The 16,134-nt window shown below is 33.0% G+C and overlaps 1 protein-coding gene across 1 annotated transcript in view; it reads right to left on the bottom strand.

Moving 5' to 3' along the window:
- LOC111429281 (dipeptidase 1-like) overlaps positions 1–12,950 on the bottom strand; it is a 38,526-nt gene extending 25,576 nt beyond the window's left edge. The window contains exon 1 of the mRNA XM_023065154.2: positions 12,616–12,950. Coding sequence (XP_022920922.1) covers positions 12,616–12,783 — 168 coding nt within the window. The 5' untranslated portion in view covers positions 12,784–12,950. The remainder of the gene's footprint in view (positions 1–12,615) is intronic.
- Between the last annotated feature and the right edge of the window lie 3,184 nt (positions 12,951–16,134).

The following is a 16,134-nucleotide window of genomic DNA, read 5'->3' as shown; positions in this document are numbered from 1 at the left end:
TCCTCTCCAAATCCTCTAGATCCTGAGGTTAAAGTTCATCGTTTCTAATGTTTATTAAAACTGATGTTTTTCCTCTGGCGCTTAAGGGAGATATACATTTAGACGAGCAAAAAAAATTAATTTCAAAGATTTAGTTCATTCACTACTATTTGCTGATGACTTACACAATATAAATATATATTAACACACCCCAAAATTTTTCAAAACGGCGAATGGTTGTCTTATTAGGGAAGGTTATGGCGTGAATTGTTTCACTTTAGACATTATAGCATTTGTTTAGTGGTTAGAATTACTTGAAAATACAGGGTGTCTCACGTAACTGGTTCGTTAGAACTTTTTCAGGTTCCACTATTCGTAGAGATTTGAAATTTTGGTAGTATGGGTTGTTCATTTGGAACTTTCGATCTAAAATATTTTCAAGATGGCCGCCACTTCCGGTCTACCGGAAGTAGACCATAACTTCGCTATTTTACACGGAATGCTATAGTTTTTATTACACCGTTTAATTGTAAGTAAAAAAATAGGTTGACTTTGGTAAAAGTTATTGGTACCTAGCGTTTTTCGTTTTCGAGTTATTTTGGTTTTAAGCTTTTTTTGGTAAATTTCAACATGCTCTTTAAAACTTCATATCTCAGCCAACGTTCATTCAAAAAACATCTACGTTGGCACGATTACTCTTCAGATGTTATCAAATAGATTGTCATTTGTTGTATCGGAGTATCTTATACAGGCTGGTCAAAAATTGAATTACTGTTTCTCCATATTCAATGGCGAGAAAGTCGAACATTTTAAATGGAAAGCTCCATATTTTTTTAGCCTATCAGACAGAGAATTTAATTCTCTACAAATTATCTGTAAATATTCCCATACCTATTTATTATAGTTTGCCTCATATTGCGAAATTTATTAAAACATGCACGAAATGCAGGTTTTTTTATTAGAAAGCTATGGAATTTTGACAGTTTTTGGTCCATGTTTGTATTATTGTTGTCATTAGTTACATTTCACGACGGGTGTAAGTCATTGAACATCATGGTAAATTATTCCAACGCCGATATTTGAAATTTATTTTGTATCGATGGCGAATGTAATAAACTTTTGACAGGACGTGTGGAACACTTAATGAGAGATGCCTAACAAACCTAACGCCCATCACAAGGAAAAATTTCAAAAAATTGATGAATTTCTTAGTTTTGGATATATCGAGACCAAAAGAAATCGCATATTTCCGGTCACCAGTGATGAAGACAACGAAATAAATATTTTATCGTATTTTATTGCATTTCCAAATTCAATTTAATAACAAATTTATATTATAAATTTATATTTTTGTTTTAACTTTTTGTTTTAATAGTTTCATTTATTTGATCTTCTGTTTGTTATTTTTGGTAAGTAAAAGCTAATAAACTAAAAGATTATCAATCATAGTTAATAGTACAAATAATAATAGAAATAAATTGAACATAAAACTGTCAAAATGTCCTTCTAATGTGGCCTTCTAATAAAAATACAAACGGTTTCCTGCATTTCCTGCATGTTTTGATAAATTTACGAATATGAGAGAAACTACAATAAATAGGTATAGGAATGTTTATAGATAAATTGTAGAGAATTAAATTCTCTTTCGTGTAGGCTAATAAAATATGGGACGTTCCATTTAAAATTTTCAACTTTTTCCCCACTGAATATGGAGAAACGGTAATTCAATTTTTAACCAGTCTGTATAAGATACTGCGATACAATGTATGACAATCTATTTGAGAGCATCTGAAGAGTAATCGTGCCCATTTAGAGCTTTTTTGAATGAACGTTAGCTGGGAAGCCTGCTTTGTAAACTTTTTGCCCGTATAGAATTGCTGATTTTAAAAGCTATGGTCATGATTTCGCATATTGAGAATTTTAGAGCATGGTGAAATTTGCCAAAAAAACCTTTAAATCGAAATAACTCGAAAACAAAAAACGCTAGGTACCAATAACTTTTATGAAAGTCAACATATTTTTTTACGTACAATTAAAAGGTGTAATAAAAACTATAGCATTCCATTTAAAATAACGAAGTTATGGTCTACTTCCGGTAGACTGGAAAGCGTAAGGGTTTATTTGATCCATGATCGACCAGTTTTGTGATAATTGAAATAATTAATCAATCTGTACTTTTTACTGGTTTTAAATTTATTAATTACTTAGTCTTACATGTTTCGATAAATATTTATCATCTTCAGAGACGCTACAAAGAATTAAAGTTATTTTTCAAATAAAATTGGACATTTTCGTTAATTAACAAACATGTTTAAAACCGGTATAATTTATAATTTAATTCTTTGTAGCGTCTCTGAAGATGATAAATATTTATCGAAACATGTAAGACTAAGTAATTAATAAATTTAAAACCAGTAAAAAGTATAGATTGATTAATTATTTCAATTATCAAATAATAGTGTTTATAGGAAAGCAAGCGGCAATTGATAGAGCTTTTTATGACATTTTATGATTAAAACTAAAAATATGCAATTTTTGAGTTGTGCCACTTTATTTCTAAAGGTGCGATATTTACCTACCTGCTTATAATAATATCACATCTTTTCAATGAAGAAAATATGAAATATAAAATCATTTCATTTAACTCATTTATTAATATTTTATGATTTAATACAGATATTAAATTGAGCTTCCAAGTGCATTGGTACATGTTTGATTTATTCGACACTGCTGTGAGTCTACAATCTTTTTAAAGTGATGAATATAATTACTTAGGGCATTTCTCAAATAAGATTCTAAATGAGTATTATTATTTAGTATTTTTTATTATTTTATTATTTTCATTTGTGAAAATGCAGTTCAGGTGAAATATGTTGAACCACAACATGAGTACAAATTCTCAATACATTTTCGAAACTTTGTATATTTCTCTTCCGATAAATATTTTCAAAAATTTTCTTTAGATGCCCTTGCTTTAACATAGATATCGTTTTGCAGTGTTATGATTTCTGATTCTAACTTATGTACATCCATTTCGGACAAGTTAGACAGTTTCTCTGCAACTTTTTCTATATTTATATTTTTATTAAACAGAAAAGTGATAAAAAGTGCCACACCATCAATTTTTTTAAATCTTGAAGACGATTGTCAATCTCTGCAAATAGGTTTTTAATTTCATTTTTATACCTATTTAAATCGATATTGGTAGCAGCAATATTTTTTAATTGAGACGTCATATTGGGAAATGAAGTGAAATTATTATCATTCGTTCTAGATAACATTATGTTTAGCAATGTTTAGTTTTTGATTAAAGGCATTTACAGAACTCATCATGTCAAAAATTATTTTATTATGTGCTTGAAGTTTTAAATTCATGTCATTCAGCTTATTTGTAATATCTGTCAGAAAAGACAAATCTACAATCCAAATATCATCCTCCAACAATCTGTAACAACTCTGTAATCGTCGCCTCTTGTAATAAGAAATTGGTTAATTTCCTCAATTAAATCACGAAAACGCATCACAAGTTCAGTACATCCTTCGTGGCCGCTTTCTTCTACGTATAATTTAAAAAGCCTGCTTTGTTAACTTTTTGCTCGTATAGAATTGTTGATTTTAAAAGCTATGGTCATGATTTCTGGCATATTGTGAATTTTGGAGCACAGCATAAATATCTTTATTAGCATAAATCTGAAATATCTATTCCAGATTTATGATTTTGTTGGCGATCGACTCAAAATGGCTTCGCGATCGACCAGTCGATCACGATCGACGTTATGGACACCACTGTTCTATATGAACCTAACAAATTTGAATAAAAAAAACACAAAAAGACAAAATTTTTAGGATAATTTTGATTGAATGCAATAAAATATTTTTAAGTGACTAATACAGGATGTTCAGATATTGCCAGATAATCAACACGTAGCGATATTCTGCGACCGACTCTGAATCGAAAATCTTAATGTTAAAATGTTGTTCTACAATGCTAAATAAGTTTTTCTTGAAGATATGATAATGAAAAAATGTCAAAAACTAACATTAAAGCTAAAGAAAATAACTTGAACAAAAAAAGTAGTTCTCAAAATTCTTTTTATTCTAAATTACAGCTTAATAACAGATGTTTAATATTAATGATTATTTATGAACAAATTATCTGACCTTTGAGAACCTCATGAAGACGTATTATGAAGCATGCTACAACATTTTACAATTAAGATTTTCGCTTTAGAATCGAACGAAGAATGTTGCTGCGTGTAGATTATCCGCCAATTTCTGAACAACCTGTATAATCTTTTATGTGCAAATAGAAAACGATTTATTATTTAAATGTGCAAGAAATTTCAGACAGATTGGTTGAAAGAACACGTAGTATTGAGAAAATCGCGTTTAAACTTTCAAATAATAAAAACTGTTTCTTTTCAATTTCTAATGACTGGAATTGCAGATTAGTTAGATAGATATATAATAAAGCCTCCGTTCCTTTATAAAATGGACCCATCGCTATCTTTTCTTTTCGTGTTTTCCAAGCGTCTGAGGACAAAGCACATTCCGTCGCTTCCGTTGAATAATTCGTTGTTCGTCAATTTTTTGGCTTCCGACAAATTTTTGGCTTCCTTACCAATAACCATCTAATAATGCAGGTTCTCAGAAATACACAATAACATAAACTTAAGGCGCTTGTAGATCATAAAGTTTATTATAACTCTATAGTAATTTGTGCTTGTATACATTTGTTGTGATTGTCTATTTAAATTATGTTTTTGTTATGTATTTGAATTATGTATAAACATAGGTCACTTTTCAAGAAATTTAAAGAATTTTATTGCATATTTTTTGTTACTTAATACTAAAAAAAATTTAAACTTGTTCGCGATTTATATATGTATATATAAATAATAGGCCGTTTCCCATCTCTATATTCTCATATATCCATCAAAAAAGTACAACGCAAATGCACAATGTCAATTCTTTCCATCAATACTTTCCTATTTGTTGACGTCTTCCGTCAGCAATATCGCATATGAAATACTTACTCGAATACTTTTGTAGGGCGATTTGTATACGATACGCACCCTGTAAAATATAACAGAGAAATGAGCGGTAAAGTTTATTGTAATCACTGAACATTTTTACGTAACATACGCAAATTGGAAATCTTTTGCTACCGCAGTTATCTTTTTATCGCGAGTTAAATAAAAAAGTATCCGATTTTGGAGGGTGCCGGCAACTTTGGTGCAACAAAAAATACTTTTTTCATTTATCTCGCGGCCAAAAGAAAGCCGCGGAGCCTAAATTTAACGCAATTTTTTTGATTGAGCGGTTGCGAAGATATCGATCTCTTAAGTGAAGGGCCTTGATTTTTGTAGTCTTTGTAGCCTTTTGACGTTCTTTTAAAATATCATTTTATTATACATATATTTTGACACAGTAGTCTGTTATTACCATCATCAGATACTATTTTTGTATTAGAACTGCCATCAGCAGTATTTAGTCTTCTGTTAGTAGTACATAGTCTTCTGCCAGCAGTACAGTCTGCCACAAGGAGTAAATAGTCTTCTGCAAAGCATTAGGTATCTTCTGCATCGAGTAGATTTAGTAGGAACGGATGCTGGTTCAGCATTGTAAAGAATTGGACAATAGGTTTTACGGCCTAACATTTAAAAGTTTGAGGAGCATTGCTTACGAGTATGCCATCTTAAATAAACTTAAACATCCATTTAATCTGATTACAAAGTTAGCTGGTAGGGACTGGGCATACAAATTTATAAAAAAAATATAATCTCTCTTTAAGAACACCAAATTCAACTAGTTTGGCCAGGGTAATGGGCTTTAATAAAACTCAAATCGATGTTCTTTTCTCATATCTAACCAATCTTTACAAAAAATATGAATTTCCTCCGGGTTCTATATACAACATGGATGAAAGTGGAATGTCTACCGTGCCAAATAAGGTGTCCAAGGTTGTCAGTAGTAAAGGAAAAAAATTGGTGGCAAAGATATCATCTGCTGAGCGCGGCGAAACAATGACCATTGTACGTGCCATGAATGCTGCAGGAAATTTTGTCCCCCCAGCTTTGATATTCCCTCGTAAGCGAATGAAGAATGAACTTATGGATGGAGCTCCGCCCCAATCTATCGGTATGATCTCAGACTCAGGATATATTAACAGCACTTTGTAAATAATAATGGTTGAAACATTTTCAAGCCCATGTGAGAGCTGATGCTGAGCATCCTGTGCTATTGATATTAGACAACCATTCATCCCATAGATCACTGCAGGCTATTTTATTTTGTAGGGAAAATTTCATACACTTACTGACAATCCCACCGTGTAGCAGTCATCGAATTCAACCATTGGATAAGGGTATCAAAGCTTTCGAGTCCTGTGGAATTTATCCGTTGAATAAGAATGTGTTTACCGAAGAAGATTTTCTTCCTTCAACTGTTACCGACCGAAATGTCCAGATCCAGCAAATAGACGATAGCGAATCAGACTCAGATCCTGAATCATCTTTACCATTATCCGTATTGCGCAAAAATACAGTCAAAAAACATTTAACCCCTCAAAAGCAGTCAACAAATAATTCGGTTGCAAGTACCTCAGCAGTAGAAATTTCTAAAGTTGACATAACGTTAGAACAAGTAACAAAAGCAAGCGTTAACTTCATAACTGCAAAATAAAAAAAATGATATAAAAGTTGTCTTTTCAAAATTCTCCAAACCGTAAAGCGTCGTGCGTTACATTTCGCACATTTTAGCGTTTGTGGAAAAAATTGTATAATTTATTTTTAACAAGTAGGCTTTAAATTTTATAACAAAGGCTACCTCCTCCTGCCAAAACAACAATTAGTTTGTACCTGCAAAAAGTAAACTTGTATTACAAAATTAAAAATGAATTACACAAACGCTGAAATGTGCGAAATGTATTACCTTTACGGAATGGCGTGCGGTAATTTGGCAGAAGCAAGGCGTTTGTATCCTGATCGCCCAGTACCACACCATAACTTGTTTCTACGCATTCACCAACGACTATGGGAAAATGGAAATTTCAAAAGGAATACTGCTGATAATGGGCGGCCTATGGAAGTTGCATATCCCCAAGTAGAAGAGGTGGTCCTCAAAGAAATTGATGAAAATCCGACCACAAGTACCAGAAAAATTGCTCACAACTTAAACCTATCTCACTCGACGGTTTGGAGAATTTTGAAAAGGCAACTTTTGAATCCCTACCTTATCCAAAGAGTACAAGCCTTATTGCCAAGAGATTTTCCGCCAAGATTGGTTTTTTCTACATTGATGCAAGATAAAATAGCTCAAAATCCTGAGTTTGTACCCGAAATTATGTTTACCGATGAAGCATCTTGAAGGATGGTGTTTTCAATTTTCACAATAATCATATATGGGCAGAAGAAAATCCACATGAAATTGCAGACGGCCATCATAAGCAACAATTTTCCGTAAATGTTTGAGCTGCCATCGTCGGTGATCATTTGATATGCCCACATTTTTTACCGAACAGATTAAATGGCGCAGATTATTGACAATTTCTAGAAGAAGCTGTTGAAACTGCTGGAAGATGTACTGCTTCAAGTAAAACAAAACATGTACTTTATACATGATGGAGCTCCGGCCCACTTTAGTTTGCTCGCAAATACTTGGACGACGAACACCCAGACCGTTGGATCGGTCGAGGAGGTCCGCACCCTTAGCCACCGCGATCTCCCGAACTTAATTGTTTAAATTTTTCTTTTGGGGTCATCTGAAAACCCTAGTCTACGCTAGTCCAGTTGAAAATGTTGACCAATTAAGAGAGCGCATTGTTTTATCTTGCGACATAATTCGGAACACTCCGGGAATTTTTCTGCCTGTTAGATAGCCAATGCGTCGAAGAATTGGTGCGTGCATTGAAGCTAACGGCGGACATTTCCAACATTTAATTAAACTGTGTATGATTTGTAATTGTTTTCTTTAATTATGCAATTATGAAGTTAAGGGGGACATGTAGAGGACAATAAATTAAGATGATTTAACGCAACTTATCTCTATACCAAGTTGTACCTCTGAGAAGTTACAGGCTTTCAAAGTTGGGTCTTAAATTTTAAAAATATTGAAATTCTTCGTAATACATTAAGCTAGAAAAACCAAATTTGGTATACGTTATGAGTGTACCGAGGGTATTAATTAGGGTAGCAAGTTGAGACCAATTGAGGCATTTCAAAGGGTTGATTAAGGGTGATGGTTCCCTAAATTTTGGCAGATTTTTTTAACGATTTTGTGGATTTAATACATTATTACCTCATTTCATGTGGAATTTAATTCTAAAACTTTTTTTACTGTTACTATTTTTTAAAAAACATTGTCGTTTTCATAAAAAACTTAAAAAACTAAAGACGCGTATCTTGTTAATGCTAAGTAAAATCATCGAAAATTCAGTAGTCGGCTGTGAAATTGTACGTAATTTGAGGAATAAACTGTTTATTATGAGCTAAAAAGACATCATCCATAAACAAATTTAGTTTAGGCATAATAATTTTCTAATGATAAAGAGAAAATCCCCAAAATGTCAAAATTAAGTACTTTTGGTTTTAAAATCAATCATAACTCAAGAATGAAAGGTGATAGCGAAAAGTTTTTTAGGAATAAACTGTTTATTATGAACTAAAAAGATATTATTGATAAACAGATTTTGTTTAGATATAATGATTTTCTAGTGATAAAGAGAAAATCCCCATAATGTCAAAATTGAGTACTTTTGTTATCAAAATCGATCATTACTCAAAAATTAATTGTGATGGAGATAAGTTTTTTTGAAATAAATTGTTTATTATGAACTAAAAAGACATCATCCATAAACGGATTTGGTTTAGTTATAACGATTTTCTAGTGATAAAGAAATATCACCAAAATGTCAAAATTGAGTACTTTTGGTATTAAAATAGATCATAACTCAAGAATTAATGGTGATGGAGAAAAGTTTATTTGAAATAAATAGTTTATTATGAACTAAAAGGACAATACTCATAAACAGATTTGGTTTAGTTATAATTATTTTCTAATGATAAAAAGAGCAAATCATCGAAATATCAAAATTGAGTACTTTTGGTATTAAAATTGATCATAACTCAAGGATGAAAGGTGATGGAGCAAAGTTTTTTAGGAATAAATTATTTATTATGAACTAAAAAAACATCATCCATAAACAAATTTAGTTTAGGTATAATGATTTTCTAGTGATAAAGAAAAAATCACCGAAATATCAAAATTGAGTACTTTTGGTATTAAAATAGATCATAACTCAAGAATGAAAGGTGATGGAGAAAAGATGGAGAAAACCTTGTCGTCAAATGACTTTATAACCTATTTGTCAAGTTTGACGTACAATTTCATAGCCGACTACTAAATTTTCTCTTATTTTAAGTAACATTACGAAATACGTGTCTTTAGTTATTTAAGTTTTTTATGAAAACGACAAAGTTTTTTAAAAAATAATACGAGTAAGAAAAGTTTTAGAATTAAATTCCACATGAAATGAAGTAGTAATGTATTAAATCCGCCAAAAGGTTAAAAAACGTTGTTAAAATTTAGGGTACCATCACCCTTAATCAACCCTATGAAATGCCTCAATTGGGCTCAATTTGCTACCAATTAATACCCTTGGTACACTCATAACGTATACCAAATTTGGTTTTTCTAGCTTAATGAATTACGAAGAAATTGAACTTTTTAAAAATTTAAGAGCCAACTTTGAAAGCCTATAACTCCTGAGGTGTACAACTTAGTATAGAGGTAAGTTACGTTAAATCATTTTAATTTATTGTCCTCTACATGTCCCTGCTCTGTGTCGGTTCTTATGTGAATCAGCCTGTAGAAATACCTAGAAACAACAGAAAACAGATTTTCGTCTCATTTTCTGTTCAACGTTTTCCGAAAATGCATTAATAGTTAATAATTAGTTGATATTCTTCATTAGAACCATGAGTTATTTGCTGATCACATTGTAATTCTTTGTAATAGAGAGATGCTAATTATTATTATGAAAGCGTATTCTTGCAGCATAAAAAAGCTATCAAATAATTATTATTGGTAACAAAAATCAAAGATATTTTTTGACAAAAAGTTTCTTATTCAACACAAAATATATTTATAATAAATAAGCTTATTACATTGAAATAAATTATACAGCCTGTTTCAGAGTAAGCGCCTTATTTCTTTTAGCCACACTATGGGTACTACTTTCAAAATATTTGGCAGTAATATGTTTTAGGACATTTTCTACACGATGGTGATACCAGATTTTCAATTATTTCAAAATGGCGACTTTCAACTTTTTTTTTTTAATGGAATACCATAATTTTTTTTTATTATTGACATTCTAAAAACATTCTTTTTACGATAGTATTTCGTTTTTCTTAAAAATTCATTTCTGTTCCCATTAAAAAACAATCTAGCATTTTAATCTAGTAGCGCATGAATGTTTTACTCGATGTTATTTTTCTTTCTTGTCGCTGTTGACACAAAAGAAACAATTAAACATTATTTTGTAATAAACATCTATTTTTTGAAACTCAAAATTAAAAATGTGCATCAAATAAAGATTAGGTATTTACAAAAAATGCTCGAAGTGTTTTCCTTCTTTTTCAATACATAAATTGAAACGTCGTTCAATGGAGTCAATAGATTGATAGCATTGATTAACGTTTGACAACTAGATTAAAGTTTAACTGTTCTTTTATGTGTACCGCTACTTGATATTTGGACAAAAATAACATCGAGTGTAAAACCAATTGAAAATCTGGTATGTATTACCATCTTGTAGAGAATGTTCTAAAACATATTACTGCCAAGTATTTTGAAAGTAGTACCCATAGTGTGGCTAAAAAAAAATAAGGCGCTTACTCTGAAACAGGCTGTATATTATATTAAATATAATATATTTTTTATTTTTTTAATATATTTTGCACTTTCCAGATTCCCCATAATTTTCCTAATCACCTGAGGCACTCTGCATGCTAAAATCTAAATGAATTGAATAATAAAGAAAAGTAAAGCTGGGGTCGACAAGTTTATGCAAGTTCAGTTAAATATGAACTAGGATAATTGGACGGGCACGGTTTTCGTTGTTAATGGTGTGTGCGCGCGTCCTGATTTTAATGGTCCACAAGAGAAAAGGTTTGGAATGTAAGATAAGAAAGGTGGTCGCAAAATCTAATAATTGAAAACGTACAAGTACCCGGATGCGAAGAGTAATATCGGCTTGAAAGCGTCGTTTCCATCCATTTTACCTTGGTGGTGATTGTAATATGCGCGAACATAAAGTGCATAAAGTTCTTAATATTGATAAAATATAGCGGTTCTTGGAGAACCATTAGTAAAACTTTATCGTTATACTTTTGAAATAATTCTTTATGAATTATTGATCGTTTGCAGAAAAAATTTTACTTGAGTAAGTAAATATAAATTTCAATCCGCAAATTAAATTAGTTTTGAGTATTAAATTTTCTGTGGAAGTGTACCTATTTACTATTAAGTCCTATCGCCCTATTTCCCGTTTTAATGCGGATACATTTCGGGCTCAGAAACGGGGTGCATAAATAAAAACGGATTTTCCTCGCCCGATTTAGTACCGAAAACGTACTACCCGCTACATTGAAAGTCGAGAAACGGCTGTGGAAAATAAATTTCCATTTCCGATTCTTAAGATTTCGTTATAATCTTTGATCAGGTCGAATTTAAAGAAGATAAATAAAACAAAAATGGAATAATTTATCTCCTTTTTTATGAATATCTGTTGGACTGGTAGCAACAAAAAAGGAAAGATGTCAAGAACAGGTGTGGAAAATGACATGCGACTCGGAAAATGGAAAATTTAAAGAGTTCGTTCGTTCCTCGGTGTAGAGTTTCATAGATATAAAGGACGGGTGAAGGACCGTAAAACATAATAAGAGTGAATGGGCGAAATGACAACGGAGCTTTCCATTAAAATAAGTTTTGATGAAAAATTAGCTTCATCAAATAAATAAGCCGAAATCAACTAAAATCTGGACAACTTTGAAACTTCATTTATATTGCCCAAAACTACTTTGAATATCATTAAGGTTATCGATTTACTTTACACATTAAATCTATCAAATTCATTTATCACTTTAAGTCTTTTTAGTTGGTTTAACTCCGATTCGAATTTAAACCCGATGGATAACTAAATTACCTTTTTTGCGAGCTTTGAAATTAAATATCGATTGCTCAAAAAAGTTTTAAAGGATTTATGCTTAAAGATGTTACGTTCAATCGGTGCGTACTCTGTTTATCACGCACCCCCTATCACTTTTCATTTATCGATATGGTCATCAATCATGGAACAACGCAATTATAGTGCGAGGATGATTCTGGTTCATGCGTAATAAATGAGCTCTTTGTTAATAACAAATCGTTATTCATCGTGTTAACACTCCCTGGAGCGCGTTATGTTAAAATAAATTAAGTGTTAATTGTGCAGAAACATTTGATGTTGTTGGTATTAAAAAAAGGTATAAAAATAATGTTTTAATTGTTATAATTAAGTCTTTCCTAAACAATATTTTAAAAAGTTTTAAAAAATTAGGTTCCGTATGGAATCAAATTTAATAAAAATATTACCTGATAATCAAGAAAATTTCCATATCCCATATGATCACAAGAACATGGACAGTTCTCGATATGATGTCGAAGTTCCGGATCAAGATTCCAAGGGTCCAGGTGGACCCTGGCCGTAGTCCTGGAACTGCCGTTTGCTCGCTGATGATGTCCTCGACCAGCCATAATCATCGTGATTGACTATTTCTTTCTCTACCTCCTAATATTTTCGTCTTCTTCCTCCTCCTCTTCCGGCACCTCCACCACCAGGTGGTCATCGCCTTCGACGGCCGCGTTTCTGCATTGATCTACGCGGTTCGGCATCCATCCATGCCGCTTCCGACGCCCGACCCGCGGCCGGACTGACTGAATATGAGTGGGAATCCTCCTCTCTCTCCGGTTGTTCGGTTCAGACGACGAGATTGCCGCCGTCGCCGACGTTACCGTGGTAACGGCGCGCGCCACCCATCAAAGCTTTTGGTTTTACTTTGAATCAAAGAAAAAATTAGGAAGTATAGAAATAAGAATAATAAAAATAATCATTAAATCTTTTATGATTTGAATAAAGAAGTAGTTTTATTTTAAAATCTATTAATCTACCAGTAGAGTTTCTCGATTGAGAATATCTCGAGGCGTTTAGATGGTTGGAACATTGCTGAAGGAAAGAAGAGGAAGGAAATCGTCGTCGTCGTTTTGCTTTAGATGAGACTTTAGTAAAAACGGTTCAGATCGGTGGGAACGGTTTAAAAGAGACGCTGGATGGTGTACGTATCCACTTCAAACGTCCATTGTGGGAGGTAATCAAGCGGGAGAGGAAGAAGCTTCTGTGGACGACCGCGTCAACCGGTGCGCACCCTTTTGTGCTTACCAGCCCTCACCATGAATATCGCATACGGCGACATTGTCGACGAAAATTGGATGGACACATATCTAAGAGATTACGTCCGATGACGTTGATTTTTCAAGAAAGTTTTTCCTTTTTCTTTAGCCCCCATTTCTCGCTAGATGAGGAAAATATATGAAGAGGAAGTTTTGCAGCAGTACTGAAACGAAATTTAAATCACTAGAAAATTCTTAAATTAAATATTTAGTATTATACAAATTTAGTATAAGTATACAGAGTTACTTAAACATTTAACCTAATTTATGCATCAGATTAAAAGATTTCCATACAAATTATTAAAAAATGGAGAATATTGATCATACCAGATAAAATATCACGAAGTACTTACTTCACAGAAACTTTACAGAAACTCATAGCATGTCTAGAAAAGGTCCTTAAAAAATTAGAAGAATACTGATTATAAATCTAAATGGACAAATGAAAATTACTCTGCAAATAAGTAGAATGCCTATAAGACATTGGTATTACTTCAGTAGGTTGATACCCACAAGTCACAAACAACACCCAAAGAAAATTCAGACAACATAAAAAATCTGTATTCACAAAATCAGAAAAGAATCAAATTATCATTTTTCTTCTTCTTCCTCCTTATTTAAGACTATGTCTTGTTTTCTGCTTCATCAGACCTCTTGGAATACTAAAGAAGTCGATCTTTCACTCTTGGACCATTTCGCCCAAAACTCGGGTCCATCCTGTCTACGTGGTCTTTCCAGCATTTGCGCCTCGTCGCACAAATCGCACCACGTCAGTCACCCTCTGTATTGCTGAGCTTCCTATCTGACCTCTCGGAGTTACTTCTTTTATCTTTCTTATCTGACAGCCAGCTTGCTCTTGGGTTTTGACGTAGTCGCCCTAGTTTCCGATGCATAAATCAGTACCGGTCTCACTGTCGTTTTGTAGATGGGGACTTGGCTCTCCTTGTATATGTATTTGTTCCTCCATACGATGTCTCTTAGATATACAGATATTCTGGAGCCTTTGTTGACTTGTGCCCTAACTTCTTGGTGCAAATTTCTGCAGCTAAAGATGTCAACACCCCGGTACCTACAGTGCAAGCTCTGTCAAATAAGGATCATTCACTGCCAATTTTCACCCGACAGCCCTTTTTGACATCGCTATTGCTTCAGCCTTCTCCTCGGATATCTATTGGAGTGAAGTTAGCGACGACTTTTCAGCGACGGATTTTGTCAATACTACCACGGTCGCAAATCGGTCGCTAAGATTGAAACGCACGCTGAAACGGATTGAAGATGGAAAATATGATTATATTGTGTTAAATGAATGTTACGAAGGTTACTATAGTAGACGCCACGAGAGCTGGCAGTAAATCATCATTTTCTCTTTCGCTCTTACAAATGCCATACGTAGTTCACAAACCGCTCGAGTAATGTGTGTTGGAAAGAGATAGCATTAGTTTAATATGTCTGCTGTACAATTCAAATGGCCACGTCGAAAAAGTACGTCTGTTCTTCTAAGGGATGTCACTCTACAATTATAACCTCAAATCGAAACGTCTTGTGAGCGTTGTCATGAATCTGTTAGTGTTTTCACAAGCCGAAAATGTTTTCTTTGAAAGGAAAATCATTAAATAATATCTTTGAGAATGTTTGACATATAACATCCATTACTAACATAACCTACATATAAATGTATGTGGTGAAATAATCTAAGTCGTACGTCCATATCTTGATTCATACCATTTTTAAGTGACCTGTCACTGCCAGCTCTCGTGGTTTCTACTATACCTGCTGTTTAACACAGAATTCCAGATTAAATTTTGAAACTGCTAATGAAATAGGGTAAAAACGTCTCGGCTTTAAAAAGAAATAAAACTATTCCCTTAGCCGTGAGTTGCAGGGTTGAAATTTGGTGTGAATATAGTTTCGACATCCCTAACTTGATTTTCATTCAAATTAGAGTGCTACACATGAAGGGATGCCAACCCCTAATAAAAATAGGTGAAATTCGCGATGTTAGGTGCAAAAAAAAAAAATCCACCCCTTAGCCGTGAGTTGTTGAGTTGAAATTTGGTGTGGATATAGCTTCGACATCCCTAAGTTGATTTTCGTTAAAATTAGAGTACTACACATGAAGGGTTGTCAACCCCTAATAAAAATATGTGAATTTCGCTATGTTAGGTGAAAAAAATAATAAAAATCCACTCCTTAGCCGTGAGTTGCTGACTTGAAATTCGGTGTGGATATAGCTTCGCAATCCCTAAGTAAATTTTCGTTAAAATTAGTGTGCTACGCATGAAGGGATGTCAACCCCTAATAAAAATAGTTGAAATTCGCTATGTTAGGTGCAAAAAAAAATAAAATCCATCCCTTAGCCGTGAGTTGCTGAGTTGAAATTTGGTGTGAATATAACTTCGACATCCCTAAGTTGATTTTCGTTAAAATTAGAGTGCTACACATGAAGGGGTGTCAACCCCTAATAAAAATAGGTGAAATTCGCTATGTTAGGTGAAAAAAAAAAAATTAAATCCACCCCTTAGCCGTGAGTTGCTGACAATGAGTTCAAATTTGGTGTGGATATAGCTTCGCAATCTCTAAGTTGATTTTCGTTAAAATTAGAGTGCTACACATGAAGGGTTGTCAACCCCTAATAGAAATAGGTGAAATTCGCTATGTTATATG

Source organism: Onthophagus taurus, chromosome 1 (assembly GCF_036711975.1).
Source record: "Onthophagus taurus isolate NC chromosome 1, IU_Otau_3.0, whole genome shotgun sequence".
Lineage (NCBI taxonomy): Eukaryota > Metazoa > Arthropoda > Insecta > Coleoptera > Scarabaeidae > Onthophagus > Onthophagus taurus.
The sequence above is the reverse complement of the archived record's forward strand: the minus strand, read 5'-3'. Positions and strand labels throughout refer to the sequence as shown.